Source organism: Neomonachus schauinslandi, chromosome 8, assembly GCF_002201575.2.
Source record: "Neomonachus schauinslandi chromosome 8, ASM220157v2, whole genome shotgun sequence".
Taxonomy (NCBI): domain Eukaryota; kingdom Metazoa; phylum Chordata; class Mammalia; order Carnivora; family Phocidae; genus Neomonachus; species Neomonachus schauinslandi.
Window position 1 is genome coordinate 69,421,007 of NC_058410.1, and position 19,182 is coordinate 69,440,188.

Consider the following 19,182-nt stretch of genomic DNA (forward strand, 5'->3'; position numbering starts at 1 on the left):
ACACACGCACCTGACATCTAATTTATCCATTTATCAGTCGATGGACATTTGGGCTGTTACCATAATTTGTCTATTGTTGATAATGCTGCTATAAACATCAGGGTATGTTTACTTTTTTAAACATGCTAGGAGCTAGTAAAGGGGGAGGTCACAAAGTCCTGGATGATCACAGGAAGACTTAGGACTAGAGCACAATTTCACTTATTGTATCTATAAGAACCTGTTTCTTCATATCCTTGACACACTAGGTGTTACCAACATTTTTAAGTATTGCCAATTATTCAGTTTTAAAATCTCATTTGAATTTGTACTCCTGATTATTTTTTTTGGATTAAACATCTTTACACATATATATAATGTTTCCTTCTCTGCATTATTCAGTCGTTTATTGCTCATTTGCTAAAAAACAAATTTGAATTCATCATCATTTTCTTATTGAAGATCTCTTTATTATGGATATTAAAATTTTATCCACCATATGGTTGGAAATATATTTCTGCTGTTCTCTTGTCTCTCAAGTTTTATAATGTTTTCTTTTCGAATAGTCTGGCCCCTTTCTATTTTCTGGCTTTGGTGTCATGCTTTTAAAAAAAGTCTTTCTTCACTATCCCTAGAGTTAAAAACCATTTGCCCATATTTTCTTGTATATGTTTGTTTTGTTTTATATTTAAATCATCAGTTACATCTGGATATCTTGTGAGGTAGGTATACAAATATTTTATACAAACAGTATATCCAAAAGCAGTATAACAACACCATGTTTTATTAATTCATCCTTTCCACGCTCATTTGAAATGCCACCTTTGTCATACCTTATTCCCACAGATGTTCATGGCTTTGTTTTGGACTCTTCTATTCTCTTTCTGTATCAAAATTGATATTTTTAATTAAAAAAATTTTTTTTTGTAATCTCTATAGCCAATATGGGGCTCCAACTCATGACTCTGAGATCAAGAGTCACATACTCTTCTGACTGAGCCCAGCCAGGCGCCCCTCAAAATTGATTTCTTTATTGTAACACGTTTCTCAGAGCCTTTAGTGATAAATCTTATGGGTTCCCCAAGAGTTGCAGAGTATACGGTGTTTCCATTTTATGTATTTAACCACCTAATCCTTTGCTGTGGACAGCTACTAGTGTGTCTCAGATGAATAGTCCAAGGAGCACAGGTTTGACAAACTTTGTCCCTGACTCTTTTTTTTTTTAAGAGATTTTATTCATTTGAGAGAGAGAAAGAGTATGAGCAAGAGAGCACAAATAGGGGGAGAAGCAGACTCTCACTGAGCAGGGATACTGACGTGGGGCTCGATCCCAGGACCCTAGTATCATGACCTGAGCATACGGCAGACACTTAACCAACTGCGCTACCCATGTGCCCCTTTGTCCCTGACTCTTTAACATTTATCTTCTTACTCTTTTCCCTGTTTCCCAAGTTTCTCCTTCCTACAATGTGCCCCTAGCTCTACTACAAGAATGGTCTTCCTGATGCCCAGGTGGGAGGGATTTTCTTGCAGTAGTAAAGCACCAATTGCTCCTCATTCTTTAAGAATGGAGTCTGTTTCTTTAAAGCCTGCTAACACCTGACCCCAGTCTGCACTCTGGTTGAGGTTTACCTGGTCCTAGCAACCTAGACCTCCTTCTCTTACTCTCTCTCTTCCCTCTGAAGTGCTCAGTGCTCAACTGCTTGTTGAAATCCTTTTAGTTAATTTCTAAAAGGTACATGACCTCTCTTCATCCATCAGGGCCCCGGCAGTCTCAGTAGAGCTGTATTCTCCAAGTGCTGCTTTGAAGTCTTGACCAACAGCTGCAAAGCAAGTCCCTGGGATGTGAGTGGCTTTCCCATCCTGTCCTCCTCACATGTCACCCTGGGAGAGTGGGTTGAGAGAGCCCTGCAGCTCCGGGACATCAGCCTGGTGCTTTGGACCAACATGGCTATGCCTTCAGTCGCAGAGTTCAGGTATTCTTACATGCCCCTGCCCCCCCGCCACCCGTAGACTGTAAAGGTCTGTCTTTCCTACAGAGCATGTAGCAGAAAACTCAGTCAGAACTTGTTTCTGTAGAAGCTAGTTTTGGTGGGTGAAGGCAAGTATATTTTCTGGCTGGATCAGCAAGTTTTTAGCCCATGACAGGCTATTATGAGCTGGCCAGTGCCTCTGTCAATTTTAAGCTTATTGTGATAAAGAGAGTGGTGCTTGGAAAAGCATGTAAGATTACTTGAGAAGAGAAATTCACCTTTAGCTATTGGCAGTGGAGTCTGCCGTGTCATTTTCTGAGAGAACGATAGTGTGAGAAAGGAATGCTGTTTGATGTAGTACAAACTCTTAAATGCTTCCTTATCTCTACAGACGCACGGATTCGCAGCTCCAGGGGCTTGTGCTGTGCCGGCACCTGGCAGGTTTGGCAGAGCTGCTCCCTGAGCCCCGACGGCAGGAGTATATGCAGAACTGCGAGCAGCTATTGCTCGGGGACAGCCAGGCCTTCCAGCATGTGGGCCAGACTCTTGGGGACATGGCTGGGCAGGAGGCTCTGCCCAAAGAGCTGCTATGCCTCTTGCTCACCTCCCTGCGCCACTTGTTTGGGGAAGGGGATGGTAAACGGGACCTTCCTGAGCCAGCCCGCCGTGGGAGCCTCTGGGTGAGCCTTGGCTTGCTCCAGATTCAGACATGGCTTCCGCAGGCACGCTTTGACCCTGCAGTGAAGAGAGAATACAAACTCAAGTATGCTAAGGAAGAGGTATGGAGGAGTGAGAGTTTGGAGCATGAGCTCCATCCCTGACTGGGTGGGTTTGCTTAAGTATATTACTCCTTTTATTGCTTTTTGGATGCTTAGAGCATCAGAGGGATGATTTTGCATAGGCTGCTCTGTGACATCCCAGGAGTGTGTTCTAAAGACTGCATTTTCCTCTTTGAGAGTTCCTCTAAGTAAGCTTAGGTACTTGGAGGGGCCCTTCCTAAGCTTCTGATGTATTTGCCAATAGGCTGCAGTAGACGGAGGTCACAACAGTCAAACACCTGAGGCATTGCCAGAGAACTAGTGGTATCTCTCCTATCCATACACTCTTTACCTGAACTAAATTTTGAATATTTGGACTTGGATAATTTCTTTTAGATATGGTATGGTATTCCTCAGGTTTTAAAGTTTGGGTGTTTGTTATCTAAAATTCAAGAATCAAGTAAATTTAGATTAAGTGGCATTCCTCAATAGTTGAACTTCTAACCAAACTGAGGAACTGAATACATAAAGATAGTGATATAATTTTCCTTCTTCAAAATATGGAACTAGTATATGAGTTGGTAAAGACTAAGCTGCTATAGCAGAGTCCTAGAAGTTCAGTGGTGTGAATAAGATAGTTTCTTTTACCTAATAGCTCTAAGGTGAGTGATCCAGGTTAATAGAGCCAAAACCCCTGCTCTTGGATCATTCAAGAGCCCAAGTTCCTTCCATCCAGTTGCTCTATCCTTCCCCAGGGCATTGTCCTCCTGGACATGGTCATAGCTGGGCACAGCAGACCAGCTTCTTCCCTTTCTCTTAGTTACACCAGCTGCAGTGTGAGTGGAAGACCCGAAACCTCTCGTCCCAGCTACTGACTGGAACAGACCTGGAAAATGAAGTCATTATCCGTTACTCTCATCCTCACATCAGGTAACAGCAGAGTAATTGTGTTTTGCTGTTTTTTTGTTTTTGTTTTTTAAAGACATTTTTTGAGGTTGACCTTTGCAGTGTAATTGCAATGTTAGAGGTGATAATACATGTCTCTACATTAGCAATTAGATCCTAAAGCCATGGTTATGGTCAGGAAAAATTAATACTCTGAAAGGAGGGGCAGGATTCACATAGGGCCAGGTGGGTTGAAACCAGAACTTATTTTCAACATGATAGAAGTTGGATCTGATGATGTGCACTGTGTGGGTTTGTTGTCTTGGTAAATATTGTGTAGTGTAGTAGGTCTGCATTCCAGTCCGGTTCCTGTCCTTTGGCTTTAGACTTTAAGGAGATCACTTAATGCCTTTGAGCCTCAGAGTCCGTGTCTGTAAGAGGAGGATCATAGCAACTACTTAAGTGACTTGTGATTAGACTTTGATGAAATATGCATCTACATTGCTTAACACCATGTGTGGTATGTGATAAATGATCTCTCTGTATTATTCATTGACATTATAATTGTCAATATTTTCTTCATATTATTCCTCAGCAGCTGATCTGCCTTCATTATGTTTTCCTGAGCTAAAGACTCAGTCTAGATTTGCTGTTTTTCACCTGACAGAATTTGCATATTGTGTCAATTTGCCTTTAGACTACTTCACCAAAGAATTGATCATCTGGAGAACTTAATCTGCAGCCTGTCAAAGAAGCAGGCCTTTAGACCCCAGGTGCCTGCCTACGAGTCACTGGTGCAGGAGATCCACCACTATGTCACCAGCATTGCCAAGGCCCCTGCTGTTCAGGATCTGCTCACACGGCTCCTGCAGGCCCTCCACATGGATGGGCCTCAGTCTGCCCAGGTGGCCCAGACCCTTCTGAAGGAGGAAGCTTCCTGGCAGCAATCCCACCACCAGTTCAGGAAGCGGCTGGCGGAGGAGTATGCCCTGTATCCAGACTCTGTGGCCCCACTGCAAGCATCCATCCTGCAGTTGCAGCATGGCATGAGGCTGGTGGCATCTGAGGTCTACGCTTCATTCCAAGGCAGTATGGTCTGTGCAGACAGGCTGGGCACCCTGGCCACATCCCTGTTGGCTTTTCCATCGGTGGGCCCCACCTTCCCCACTTACTATGCTCATGCAGACGCTTTATGCTCAGTGAAATCAGAGGAGGTTCTTCGAAGCCTTGGGAAGTTGCTCCTCAAGCGCTCAGGAGGAAAGGAGCTGGAAGGCAAGGGCCAGAGACCTTGCCCCACTCGAGAGCAGCTGCTGATGAATGCCCTCCTTTACCTGCGCTCCCATGTACTGTGTAAGGGAGAGCTGGACCAGAGGGCCCTGCAGCTCTTCAGACATGTATGCCAGGTAAGCCCATTTCTGGGGGTCCAGCCCCGGCCTCCTGCTGCAGGGAGCTGGGAGCACAAGAGGGGCATCTGTAGGACATTAGCAATACCCTGTGTAGAAAGACCCATGTGGTTGGGCAGTGGTATCTAGTGTCTTCCTTTCTGACTCCTATTCAACTGTCAGTTTGGGGGGTCTTTGTCCCTCAGTTTTTAAGAGTTTAGAAAAAAATCAGTGAAGTTAGCTCTTTATCTGTGATACACACTGCAGGTATTTTCCCCTAGTTTGTTGTTTGTCTTTTGACTTTATTTATGGTGGTTTTTGCCAGGTAATAGTATCAACTTATTAAGAAAATCTGTTTTCCTCTTACCAATGAAAACAATTTGTTCTCAATTTATATAATTAAAAGAATAAACAAACGAAACTTACTAGATTTTACCACTTAAATAAGCTGTATAACTGTTAACATACTAGTGCGTCCCATTCTGGGTTTATTTGTATACATGTATCTGTACATGTATGTCTATGACATTATAAATTTAAGTCATTTGTCCCAGTGGTTTATAAATTTTTGTTTTTTAGCAGAACTCTTTTTAAAATAAAAGCCTTATACTAGTTTCCCGATATGTAATAGATAAAAGGTGTGCTTTAACTGAGGACAGTTCTGTCCCCTCTGTGGTCTCTGAGACTGGTCTTTAAGTTGCTATAGTTCTGCACACCACTGTTAAAATCCATTCTGTTTTATACTTCGCTTTAAAAAACTTAACAGCATTTAGTGATTATTTTCCTCCATAATTACGGTATTCTTTACATCATATTGAATGGCTGCCTAGTTTTCTATTATATGGCTATGCTCTAAGACATTTAACTAATTTCTTATCATTGGACACTTATTTTTTTTTTCTTTAAAGATTTTATTTATTTGTCAGAGAGGGAGAGAGAGAGAGCACAAGCAGGGGGAGTGGGAGAGGGAGAAGCAGGCTCCCCGCTGAGCAAGGAGCCCGACGCAGGACTTGATCCCAGGACTCTGGGATCATGACCTGAGCTGAAGGCAGATGTTTAACGAACTGAGCCACCCAGGCGTCCCATCATTGGACACTTAATATTTGTAGTCTTTTTACTATCTTAGAACATCACCACCACCATCACCATAAATAGTCTTATACCTAGGTCTTTGGGTACAAATTCTAGAAAGCAGAATTGCTGGGATGAAGATTAACCACTTAGGTTTTTTTTTTTTTTTTAAAGATTTTTTATTTATTTATTTGACAGAGAGAGACACAGCGAGAGAGGGAACACAAGCAGGGGGAGTGGGAGAGGGAGAAGCAGGCTCCCCGCAGAGCAGGGAGCCCGATGCAGGACTCGATCCCAGGACCCCGGGATCATGACCTGAGCCGAAGGCAGTCGCTTAACCGACTGAGCCACCCAGGCGCCCAACCACTTAGGTTTTTAATACAGATTATCTTTCTGAATGGTGGATACTCATTTCCTCAGTTCTTATCAGTACTGTTTATAGTTTTTGCCAACTTAAGGACTTAAAAATCTTAGAGTTACTGGGGATTTAAGAAGTGTCTGATAAGGCATAGCCCAGTTTTGTCTGATTGGTGCCCTGCAACCACCCTGCCCCCAACCCACGTTTCCCTTTCCTGAACTCCTGGGCCAGCTGCTTGAGTTGTTAGCCAAGTGCAGTCTGAATCACAGCCCCCACATTGCCTACCCAGAGCCTGTCCTTAGTACAAAACATAATTAACTCCTGACAGGAAGTTCCAGTGGCATTAACTCTACTGTAGCAAGTTTCTACACCTGTGAAAAAGTAGCAGTACATCAAGGGGTAATTCAGAAAATGGGTTGCTGCAGAAACACAGTTTGAAAAGTTGATTTGCTCTCTATTACCTGGGATTTAGTTTCTTGGACATTGGCGTTTACTTGTTTTTGAACCATGGTACTTTTGTTATCATGAGAAATTAAGAGATAACAAGTTTTGCTTTGTTCATTTAAGCACCTCAGCAAAGACAAACAAGTTTCCTTCCAAATGTGTAACTTTTCAGGAAATTATCAATGAGTGGGATGAACAGGAACGCATAGCCCAAGAGAAGGCCGAGCAGGAAAACAGCCTTTACAGATACAGGAGCAGGAACTCCAGGACAGCCCTGAGTGAGGAGGAGGAGGAAGAACGGGAGTTCAGAAAGCAGTTCCCACATCATGAAAAGGTTGGGTGGTTGGTAACAGGGTTTGTTTGGGAATAGTTTCCCTTGATACCACCTGTGTTACCTTTGACTGGTTTTGTAATCATCCTTTTTACTACATCTTTATGTAAGTCACTACTTCATTTTCTTGATTGTTCATGCTTCATCTTTGCCCCTTTCTTTTGGCTTAGACCTGGATTTTGATTTTTAGAAGTTCAATTGCTCTAATGTTATTGACAGGATTTTGCAGATATTCTGGTAGAACCAACACTGGAAGAGAAGAAGGGAACTTCAGATGGGCAAGAAGAGGGAGCAGCCACAGACCCTGCTCTCCTGTCCCAGAGCTCCATGCAAGCTGTGATGCTGATTCACCAGCAGCTGTGCCTCAGCTTTGCTCGGTCCCTCTGGTACCAACAGACTCTGCCGCCACACGAGACAAAGCATTACCTTGGCCTGTTTCTGTCCTGCTATCAAACTGGGGCATCTCTTGTGACACACTTCTACCCTCTGATGGGTATGACAGTTTACTTTTGTTATACTCTTGGAAAATGAAAATGAATAAATGTGATTGCTAGTTCTGGAACAATTAAAATCATTACTTCCCTGTTTTTTGCTAAATTCCTTATTGAGGGAGTTTCCTTAGCTTAAGAGACTCAAGCTACTTCAAAAAACTTGGTTTAAAATTCTGCAGTAGTGGATTTTTATCATTTGAATACTTTGGGGTGAAGGGATTAAAAAAATAAGGATATGGACTTAGTTTAGATGGTTTTGTTCCTCAGTATTATTTCTAATTTGCCTCTAATAGCTTCGGTGCTTTTCAAATCACATATTCCTGGGAGCAACCTGGGAACTCAGAAATTAATCTTATAGAATTTCACTTGATTCAGTTTCCTGTATGATCTCATGAGTTATTCCTTGCTATTAGGAAGGAGGCTTTAAATTTCCTTTCTGCCTACCAAGACAGCCACAAAAACCAGGAAATTGAATCCATCAAACCAAACTCTGTAGCTTCTCGATAACAGCCAAATATATGAGTTCCTCTGTATTTCTGAGAAGCTTGGCAGATTTGATGATATTCCTTTGACATTAGGGTCCTAGTCCTCTAGGCCCATGTTGCTTTGGGCATGAATGGTGTTGAAATATCTTCATTAGTTCCAGTAGTTCATTATTTCTGAGCATGTTTTTGTCATCTTTGTACCTTGATAGCTTAGCCTACTGAGTTCACTGACTTTACTATGATGTTGTTAACTTCCTAGGAGCTGAGCTGAATGACCAACTCTTGGGCAGCCAACTTTTGGCCTGCACCCTCTCCCGTAACACTCTCTTTAGTGAGGCAATCTCAGATCTGATGGTGAAGCCTGATGGGCCCTATGACTTCTACCAGCACCCCAATGTCCCAGAAGCAAGGCATTGTCAACCTGTGCTTCAAGGTTTCTCGGAGGCTGTTATTCAGCTGCTGCAGGATTGGCCAGAACACCCGGCCCTTGAACAGGTAGGGCAGCTGGTGAGGAGCGAGCCCTGAGGATACGGTCTCTGCCATCTCCAGGAGGCATTCATGTGCACATTTCAATATATAAACAAAGGTTCGCAGAACCCCACTTCAGTGGGACACTACTCACTGCAGGATGGACATACCAGTTTGTACTGCTGTTGTATAAATGATGTCTGGGATTCTACTAATTTTATTTGTTGGTCAGAGTTTGCTGTCCACATGTTAAAATGCTGTTGTATTGCTTGGTTTATTCAGATACCTATGTATATTAGCAAAGGCCTCGCTTTTTCAAGATTGGCAATTTTAACTCAGACCTCACTTGTAGTCTTCAGCCAATTTTGTAATAATTCTTATAACGGAGAGTGGTTAAGATGGCTGGCTCAGTCAGAAGAGCATGTGACTCTTCATCTCTAGGTTGTGAGTTCGAACCCCACATTGGCTGTAGAGATTACTAAAAAAAAAAAAATAATAATAATCTTCCCAAACTCTGTGTCTTTTCTAGAGTAATGCAGATAAAATGTTTATCTTAGATCCACAGTCCTGGAAGTTTCCTCCATGGCTTTCACAGGTGCTTGTGTAGCAGGGACTTTGCATAAAACTTTCATCAGGTCACTCTTCAGTACCCTGTGACTTTGGATGATTGATATTCCCACAGAGATACCTAGATCTTTTTCCTTTTTTTCTTTTTCTCTTTCTTTTCTTAATTTAATCTTTGAATTAAATTTATTTATTTTTTAATTTATTTGATTTTGTTTTGTTTTTTTATTTTTATTTATTTTCTGCAGCTGCTGGTTGTAATGGATAGAATTCGTAGTTTCCCACTTTCCAGTCCCATCTCAAAGTTCCTGAATGGCTTAGAGATCCTTCTGGCTAAGGCACAGGTAAGATAATTCTCGCTCTTCCTCATTTTATTTTATTTTATTTTATTTTAAGATTTTATTTATTTGACAGAGAGAGTCACAGTGAGAGAGGGAACACAAGCAGAGGGGGTGGGAGAGGGAGAAGCAGGCTCTCCGCCAAGCAGGGAGCCCGATGCGGGGCTTGATCCCAGGACCCTGGGATCATGACCTGAGCTGAAGGCAGACACTTAATGACTGAGCCACCCAGGTGCCCCTCTCTTCCTCATTTTAGTTTGTAGTCAATTGAAAAAAGATTATCTTATGGCAGAGTTATTGTTAGAGGGACAGAAAGCTATAGTTTGGATTGGAGAGAGGGATAAGCTTCCTTGGTTTTTCTGGCATGGGGTCAGATCATTACAGGTGAAGCCATTGCCTTATGGGGCATGTGAGGGATCTGCCTTCCCTGTTCTCAAGGGTGGGATGCAGCATCTGCTGGTACTGAGGGCTCCTTCGGCCTGGGCTTCCTGGTGGGCTTTCAGACTAGCCCCATGCCTGCACATGTCATCCCCCTCTGTCCTCTCACAGCCTCTGAAGTATCTGGTGTTTCTCTAATTACCACATTAGGGTTCTGCACTTTGGAGGGGGTCACATGTCTAACAATAGCAATTCAGACTCATCTCCCTAAATTCTTTGCTTTTTGCCTAAATTTGGCTTTGCTGAAGTTCTGTCAGGTGACCAGAAGCAAGTAGAAGCTTGATACACTGGATGTAAACTCGTTGCTATTGGTAAATTGGCATAAAAGTTATTTAGGGGCCCATTGGTCTTCACTCAAGGACAAAAAGTCCAAGATATTCCTGAGGGCAGGAGGTGATTAAGGGATTGAATAATGGCCAGTAATTTTTTTTTTATTATGTTAATCCCCTACATTACATCATTAGTTTTAGATGTAGTGTTCCATGATTCGTTGTTTGTGCATAACACCCAGTGCTCCATGCAGAATGTGCCCTCCTCAATACCCACCACCAGCCACAGTAAATTTTATCTTTGCTTTTTAGGATTGGGAGGAGAATGCGAGTCGAGCTCTATCTCTGCGGAAACATCTCGATTTAGTCAGTCAGATGATCATTCGTTGGCGTAAACTGGAACTGAAGTAAGTGTTAATCTGTCACTTCCCTTCCCCTCCCAAATTTATGCTATAGGATCATTTGATAGTTTGTTTCTGCAGAGTTTATGTGGTAAGACTGAGAATGTGCTTTTCAGTTATTAATCACAATTAAAAGCAGGGCATTAAAATGACCTCTGTAGAGAGCAGACAACAGCATACCTTCCCAAGGCAGCAAACCAGATGTCTTCTCCATTTCCACTTGGGAGGAGAGCATAGTGAACGTTTAGCTTCTGCTTCAGTGGTTTCAGATCTTTCAAATGGGTTTCTTTAAATGCCTGCTTGGCCTCTTCTCTCACATTTCAGCTGCTGGTCTATGAGTTTGGATAATACCATGAAGCGCCATACTGAGAAATCCACCAAGCACTGGTTCTCCATCTACCAGATGCTTGAGAAGCACATGCAGGAACAAACAGAGGAGCAGGAAGGTAACACTGTCCATAAATTCCCTGCGTAGTTAGAAGTTGCAGGCTAATTGTAGAGTGCTGCAGAGTGTGGGGTTTACCTCTTCCCATGTCTCCTGGCACTGCTGCTTTTACATGGGGGTGTGTCGTTAGACTTGATGGTATTCCTCAGAGTTTTAAGTGACTTTTCCAGATTCTAGAAAGCTGGTCATAGGTTTCCTTATTCTGTGTATCCAAGAGACTAGTCAACATGAAGATTTCTCTTCTTAGGTACTAGTTGACATGCTTGAGTTAAAAGTGTTTTCATGCTTAAAACAAAACCTTATAATTCAGTTTTATAATTTGCTGTGAGTGCATTTAACACATATCCTGAGTGCAGCTGTTTTTATATCAGCTTGGAATTTACCTGTGATCCTTGCTTCAAAGTTTCACTTCATGGTCTCTACTTGCCTTCCATCCCTCAATGTATCCCATAATAGATTACATGCATGTTATAAATATGGAGTGATGGTTGCAGGTACATATGTTTTCTTCTTTGAATCTCTAAAGATGACAAACAGATGACCCTTATGTTGCTGGTCAGCACGTTACAAGCATTTATCGAAGGATCATCACTGGGAGAATTCCACGTACGACTTCAGATGTTACTGGTTTTCCATTGTCATGTCTTGTTGATGCCTCAAGTTGAAGGAAAGGGTAAGGAGGGAGGGGTGTGTGTGTGTGTGTATTTTTTTTTTTTAATACTTTTACACTGCATTGTTTAAATGGGTTAGGCTTTGAATTCTCCATAAGATAGGTATCTTGTTGCATACCAGGTCTTTCTTTCTTATTTATTTATTTATTTAGAAAGATTTTATTTATTTGAGAGAGAGTGAGAGTGTGTGGGGCGGGGTGGGGGGCAGAGACAGAGAATTGACTCCACACTGAGTACGGGGTGTCATGTGGGGCTCGATCCCACAACCAATGAGATCATGACCTGAGCTGAAACCGAGAGTCAGACCGCTTAATTAACTGAGCCACCCAGGCACCCCTGCATACCAGATTTTAAATGAGACACTTTTAATCATCTTTTACTTTGAAGTGATACACATTAGATACAGAGAACAACATTAAAGTACAAACTGGTTAAAAATGAAGCCCTGACTAGTGGATTCTGCCTGAGGTAAATTGCCAAATGCAGATCTTGGAAATCAGTGTGTTGAGGCTGTATATCTTTCTGTCTAGACAGTGTTAGATGTCCTGCTAAGCTTTTGTTTGGTTCAGGCCATAATTAGATCCTTTGCTCTAGTGAGAGCTCTACTCCGTATCAAATAACTGCACATAAAACGCTGTCAATTACTGTCCCTGACCACACCTATTTGAATGAAATGAAACTAGGACTATAGGTTGTATGTGAAGGAGCAGTCAGGGTGAGCTTCTTAATAGGCCATCTTTTACAACAGGCTCAGTTTTTGCTTACTTTACAATAAGATTCCGAGAAAGTGTTTGAAATTGTGTTTAGTGGAACATCTGAGTACACCGTCTTTAAGGACAAAAGTGCAACAAAATTCAGTCCAAGCTGAAATGAAAAAATGGGGTAGTGTTGACAGCCTGCCAGCATCTCTGGGAACTGCTAGACATAGGCTCCCTGATGAGCTGTTACATAATCTGCCTGTGAAATGTTGTGCTGTAATCTCAGGGTCTTAAAATAATGAGGAAGGAGCATCACTAAAATGTGGAGCCCACAGGTGCGGCAAGTGTGGTGTTTTTGTTTTCTTTTCATTTCTTCCAGATTCACTTTGCAGTGTTCTGTGGAATCTGTACCATTATTACAAGCAATTCTTGGACCGGGTCCAAACCAAAATTGTGGAACTTCGTTCCCCCCTTGAAAAAGAACTTAAAGTAAGATGAGCAACTGTCATGACCACTCTTGGGAGAACAAAATCAGCAAATTCTTTTTAGTTCTATTCTTTTGTCCATTTAACTATGAGGCAGGGGGCTCTTGGGGAATGGAGGAGAGCATTGCAACTGCCAAGTAGGTTGGCAAGATTTACATTTTGTGGAATTGCCTCCATTACCGACCTGTCCAAGTGTGTGAGGGGTTAGTGGAGTGGCCCCTGTCAAAGGCTCCTCAAGGGGATTGCCACATAAGTCTGTTAGTGCTCCCTCCCCGGCTCTTGCCCAGGCTGATTTTCCACCTGAGGGGGTTGCCATTTAGTGTTGAGTGTCATCAAGATGCCTTGGGGGAAAGGAGGGCCCTGTCTTTTGATAACTCTCAGTGGTTGTGGAACCAGCAAATGGAATACATATCAGGTGACCTGTTGATTGTGGCAGCACTCTTTTTTCATTGCTTTGTGACAAATACGTGGTTCCTTTAAAAAAACTCGTTTTACTTATTTACTGGTACATAGTCCGGTATTTGGGATGGAGTGGGCTCTGGTCTTTAGCAAACAGATGATTTAGAAGGAAACAGAATGACACCAGCTTTATAAAGCCATTCCTTGATCTTCATGTATCTTACAGGAATTTGTTAAAATATCCAAGTGGAATGATGTCAGCTTCTGGTCCATTAAACAATCTGTGGAAAAGACACACAGGTAATTCGTTTTTTAAAAAATTGGGGGTGACAGGGATAACTTCGTGCTCAGTTGGTTAAGTGTCCAACTCTTGATCTCAGGGTCATGAGTTCAAGCCCTGCATTGGTTCAAGGTCATGAGTTCAAGCCCTACTTAAAAAATTGGGGGTGACCAAAGCTCAGAACTTTTGTACGGTAGGTAGCAAGACTACATTGTTAATGTGGCCTTAGAGTTGCCTTGAACTTACTATGAAGCATTAGATTGTTTTGGTGTGGCTTTTCAGCAGCACCCTTACCACCCAAAGCAAAGTCTACATACAAAAGGAATTGGCGTGCTTTGAGACAAGGCAGGCTAAGCACTATAGAAGGGTTGAGTCTTCTGTCACCTACTAGCTGTTTTACCTTGAGCGAAGTGATCCCACCATTCCTGGCTTCAGTTTTTTTCTTCTAGAAAAGGGTGATGACAATACCTGCCTTACTTTTCCTTAAAAACAAACAGGATGGTTATGAGTATCTAAGGAGTCCAAGTATACAGAAGGTACAGGTTATTAAGTTATGTGTGTATGCATTATGCCATTTTTACATTCCCTCATCTGTCATTCTGTGGGGCCAGGACCCTCTTTAAATTCATGAAGAAATTTGAAGCTGTCCTGAGTGAACCTTGCCGGTCATCCTTGGTGGAGAGTGACAAGGAGGAACAGCCTGATTTTTTGTCACAGCCAGCAGCCACTAGTGAGGCATCCCCCATTCAGAGTCTGAACAAGGCACTGAGGGAGACCCTGTTGGCCCGGCCGGCAGCTGCACAGGTACACCTTGGGAGATAATGTTTGCTTATTCCTGGGCCAGTCAGGGGAGATCTGTGCTTTCTCTGTAAGGAGTGTCCCTAGAACTAGGCAAGGGAATGCCTTTGGAATCTTACTCTTTGGACAAATACAGTATTTGTATGTCTGCCTGATACTGCTGCATAATAAGGCAAAAAGCATCGGTCCTGTTGCTGAAAGATAAATGTCACCTCTGGGAAGTAAGCATTGTGCTTACCTGTGAAGATTGCCATCTACCTGTGACAGAAGACTCGAAGCATCAGTTGAGGAATACGCCACTGAAGCTGCCTTTGGGCTACCCCATGATGAAGCTGCTGCACAGGGAGCAAATGTGTGCAGTGATGTGTTGATTGTGGTGGTTGCTGATGACTGTGCTATTATTTCTCTCATCATGGTCAATTTCAAGCACCAACAGTTAAGAGTTGGCTTGCAAAATTCCAGAAAATATAACAGTCATGGAGACCTTGGGTGAGCAGGTCTGTTACAGGATGTGTGTTCCCACATCATATCCTTAGATGTAAGGAGCTCTGGGATCATCAGGGAGCTACCCATGCTAGCCACAGGGAAGAATCCCTGAATCTCCTATGTTGTCATCAATAGCAAATCTAAGTTTTTGATCAGTGTGACAGAAAACAGTGAGCTGATGAATATAATCAAAAGAAAATAAACTTGGCACCCATATCTTATTTGTGCTCTGTCTCACAGGCTGTGATTCCAGAACAGTGTCAGGGTGCTCCTTTCCCCTCGGAAGGAGAGCTGCTGCGTCGCTTGCCGAAGCTCATGAGACGAATGAGGAAGATGTGCCTGACACTCATGAAGCAAAGCCGCCTGCCTCACCTAGTGGAGGGCCTCGATCACTTCACAGGTGGGTGCCAGCAGCCGGGGCAGAGGGTTGGGTTTGCTCTCTCAGTTTTCCCCAGTGCCCCAAGAGGGTGGGAATTGGTTACGTCCGCCCTTTTTTGATCTCTTGAATAGTGTTGAGCAGTTAAGTGAATAAACAAATGGGCTAAAAACTAACAGCCCAGATGGCATGAGCCAGCTGAGACCACACAAGCTGTCTTAATTTTCATCTTGTCTTCCTCTCATGTAAACTAATGCTTTGTTATGCCATTTTCTACAATAACCTTGTCTATGTCAGCTCTTGTTGGTTGGAGAGATGGATTTCCCAGAATCCGTAAACTATCCCTACCTCTCAACATGTCTCCCTTGCGTTAAAGGAGAAGTTTCATCCACAGTTTTCTTCTTGCTGTCTTCACTGTGGAGAGACCTAGCAGTTTCATCTCCCTGGCTGTCCTAGCACAGGGAAGCTGAGAGCCAAGATTTGCTCTGTAGTATAATAGCAATGGCTGGGGAAGGAATTCCAGAACTTCATAGATCAAGGTCTTGGCAGCCTTTACTACTGTCCCCACCCCTCTTCACCCCCAGTGAGTGTGGTATCAGAGTGAGACTGGTCCTTCTTCAGTGAGGCTACAGTCTGATCTCAGGGAGCTCTTTATTTTTATTTTTTTATTTTTAAAGATTTTATTTATTTATTTGAGAGAGAGGATGAGAGGAGAGAGAGAGCACATGAGAGGGGGGAGGGTCAGAGGGAGAAGCAGACTCCCTGCCGAGCAGGGAGCCCGATGCAGGACTTGATCCCGGGACTCCAGGATCATGACCTGAGCCGAAGGCAGTTGCTTAACCAGCTGAGCCACCCAGGCACCCATCAGGGAGCTCTTTATTTTTAGAACTTGTTAGAATAATAGCCTAATAATATCCATTCTCAAGATGACCTTGCCCGCCTGAGCCTGATGATCAGGGTAAACAGAAGGTTCCACGTGCATCTTCCGGAAAAGGTACCCACTCTGATGCAAAGAATTCTCTAACCTCCTGCAGTGTCCGTATAATGGTATGCGGTACACTTGCTCTCTTCTGGAAGGCTAGACTGCCTGTGTTAGTTTGCTAGGGCTCCCTTAACAAGTATCACATATTGGGTGGCTTAAACAAGAGAAATTAATTTTCACACAGTTCTGAGGTTAAACATACAAAATCCAAGTATCCACAGGTTTGGTTTCTTCTGAGGCCTCTCTCCTTGGCTGGTAGATGTCTGTTTTCCTTCTGTGTCTTTACATGGTCTCTCGTGTCCTATTCTTCATTAAGGACATCAGTCAGGTTGGATTAGGGCCCACCCACATGGCATCATCTTACTTTAATTACCTCTCTAAAGGCCTTGTCTCCAAAAGTCACATTCTGAGGCACTGGGGGTTAGGACTACTGTAACATGAATTTTGGGGGACACAGCCCATAACACTGCCAATGGCAGGCAGGCAGCAGCCTCATGTTACAGGTACCCGTGAGTCCTGAGCAAAGCAGTGTGGTGCTGGAGAAAGAACTTAGGTTTCAGAGTTGTTTTGGCCAGGGGTCATGTCCTGTCTTCTAGTCCACTCTTTAGCTGAATAGACTTTAGAAAGTGACTAGATCTTTTTGCGCCTCTCCAAGCAGCTAGAAATCTGCTCTTCTGGAGTTGTACAGAGTATGGGAACATCTACCAACTAGGTACAGGATAGGACCTCAGTATATATCATATTTATGGGAAATTTATCTCAGATGATTTAAATTCTTACACATAGTGCTCAACAAGTGCTTTTTGCATGATCGATTATAAACCCCTAAATTAAAAAAAAAGAATAACTACTTTTATTTGGGTTGTTTGTTGTTGAGAGAGATGAAATCCGTGAGTTTTTATTTTCTATTTCCATGCATCTTGATTCCTTTAATTTAGAATTTACAGAACGCTAGGGACTATACTAGTTATCAGAGCCTTAGAGATGACTGTCACCTAGTTCTTGTTTCCCACAAAGTTCTGGGTCTTGAGTATCAGGTTTTTTTTGTTTTTGTTTTGTTTTCTAAAGATTTAATTTATTTATTTGACAGAGACACAGCGAGAGAGGGAACACAAGCAGGGGGAGTGGGAAAGGGAGAAACAGGCCTCCTGCTGAGCGGGGAGCCTGATGCGGGGCTCGATCCCAGGACCCTGGGATCATGACCTGAGCCGAAGGCAGACGCTCAATGACTGAGCCACCCAGGTGCCCCTTGAGTCAGTTCTAACACATGAATAAGCCCTTTAGATTTCAGTAGTGCCTCGTTTTCTCCTCAGGTGAAGTAATTTCCTGTGTGAGCGAGCTGCAGAGCTTAAAGCTGGAGCCCTCAGCCGAGAAGGAGAAGCAGCGGTCAGCAGCCAAGCACATCCTCCTGCGGAAGCAGCGAGCATTAGCAGACCTCTTTCAGCACCTTGCAAAAGCTGGTAAAGTTCTCACTTGAAACCTGATACAGAATGATGACCAGCTATTAGGGAGGAAAACACCGTGGGTGATTCGGGGGAAATTTCTAGAGACAGTTGAGATGGTGGGGAACAGAATGTCGTAGGCCAGGTTTTGAAATGCCATTCTGAGAGTTTGGTCACGTATGAAATTCCTCTCATGAACCATTTGTGATTCCCAAATATTTTCATAGTTTTGTAATGAGGTTTCTCAGAAACCGTGCTTTATTTTCATCACCTTATGTTGTATAGCACCCACCCTTTCAACATATCTTAGTAAGCAACATTTCTCAAACTCTAGTGCGTGTACAAATGACTCGGGCAATCCCATTGAGTGCAGTAGTTCTGTTTCAGTAGGTGCAGGGCAGGGCCTCACAGCCTGCTTTCTAACAAGCTCCTGGTGCTGTTCCAAGGACTTTATTTTGAGTAGCAGTGGCGTGGGATGGGGGGTAGGGCATGGCACATTCATTCTCTTCTGAGTTTCTTAAACACATGCTGTTTATTTCCTAGGTTTGTCATATCGCAAAGGTCTTGCCTGGGCCCGTTCAAAAAACCCTCAAGAGATGCTTCATCTTCACCCATTAGATATCCGGAGTGCATTGTCTATAGTCAGCAACATTCAGGAGGCTGATTCTAGGTTTGTTTTTTAAATCATAAATACAACAAGTAGTTTAAGTCTCCATGTCCTTATTTGCCAAAATGGGGATAGAATCCCTCTCTCCTAGTGTTGCTGAACAGATAACATTTGGAAAAGTGCCTGGCTTGAGATCTGGCATGTGGTGAGCATTCAGTAAGAGAGAATTTTTTTGCTTTTCCTTTTCCTCTCTTTCTTGCTTTCTTTTTTCTATATTTCCTTCTTTGCTTCTTTCCCTCTTTCCTTTTTTCCTTCCTTCCTTCTTTCTTTCCTCCCTCCCTTCCTCCCTTCCTTCACGTAACCTCCACACCCAACATGGGGCTTGAACTCGCAACCCTGAGATCAAGAGTTGCGTGCTCTACCAACTGAGCCAGCCAGCACCCCCCACCTTTTTTTTCTTTTTTAAGATTTTATTTATTTGGGGCAGGGAGGAGAGCAGAGAGGGAGAGTGAGAGGGTGAAGCACACTCCTTGCTGAGCAGAGAGTCCGATGGGGGACTCAATCCCAGGACCCTGAGATCATGACCTGAGCCGAAGGTAGATGCTTAAACGACTGAGCCACCCAGGCGTGCTTTTTTCTTTTTTAAAGTATCTTTTCCTCTCCTCCTTGTATTCACCTCTCCCATTATTTTTTTGGTCCTTTGATTTTTTTCTTTCTTTCTTTCTTTTGTTCTTTCTTTCTTCCTTTCTTTTTATTTATTTTTTTAAGATTTTATTTATTTGAGAGAGAGTGTGTGTGTGAGAGATCATGAGCAGGGGGGAAGGGTAGAGGGAGAAGCAGACTCCCCACTGAGCAGGGAGCCCCATGCGGGACTCCAT

The 19,182-nt window shown here is 43.1% G+C and overlaps 1 protein-coding gene across 1 annotated transcript in view; it reads left to right on the forward strand.

Moving 5' to 3' along the window:
• The window catches only part of MDN1 (midasin AAA ATPase 1), a 161,247-nt gene that overhangs the window by 110,781 nt on the left and 31,284 nt on the right, over positions 1–19,182 (forward strand). The window contains 17 exon segments of the mRNA XM_021693677.2: positions 1,741–1,955; positions 2,344–2,731; positions 3,531–3,640; positions 4,293–4,998; positions 7,023–7,184; positions 7,401–7,674; positions 8,417–8,652; positions 9,438–9,533; positions 10,547–10,641; positions 10,960–11,081; positions 11,607–11,753; positions 12,829–12,938; positions 13,560–13,633; positions 14,225–14,417; positions 15,138–15,297; positions 17,569–17,715; positions 18,241–18,367. Of these exon segments, the coding sequence (XP_021549352.2) occupies positions 1,741–1,955; positions 2,344–2,731; positions 3,531–3,640; positions 4,293–4,998; positions 7,023–7,184; positions 7,401–7,674; positions 8,417–8,652; positions 9,438–9,533; positions 10,547–10,641; positions 10,960–11,081; positions 11,607–11,753; positions 12,829–12,938; positions 13,560–13,633; positions 14,225–14,417; positions 15,138–15,297; positions 17,569–17,715; positions 18,241–18,367 (3,362 nt within the window).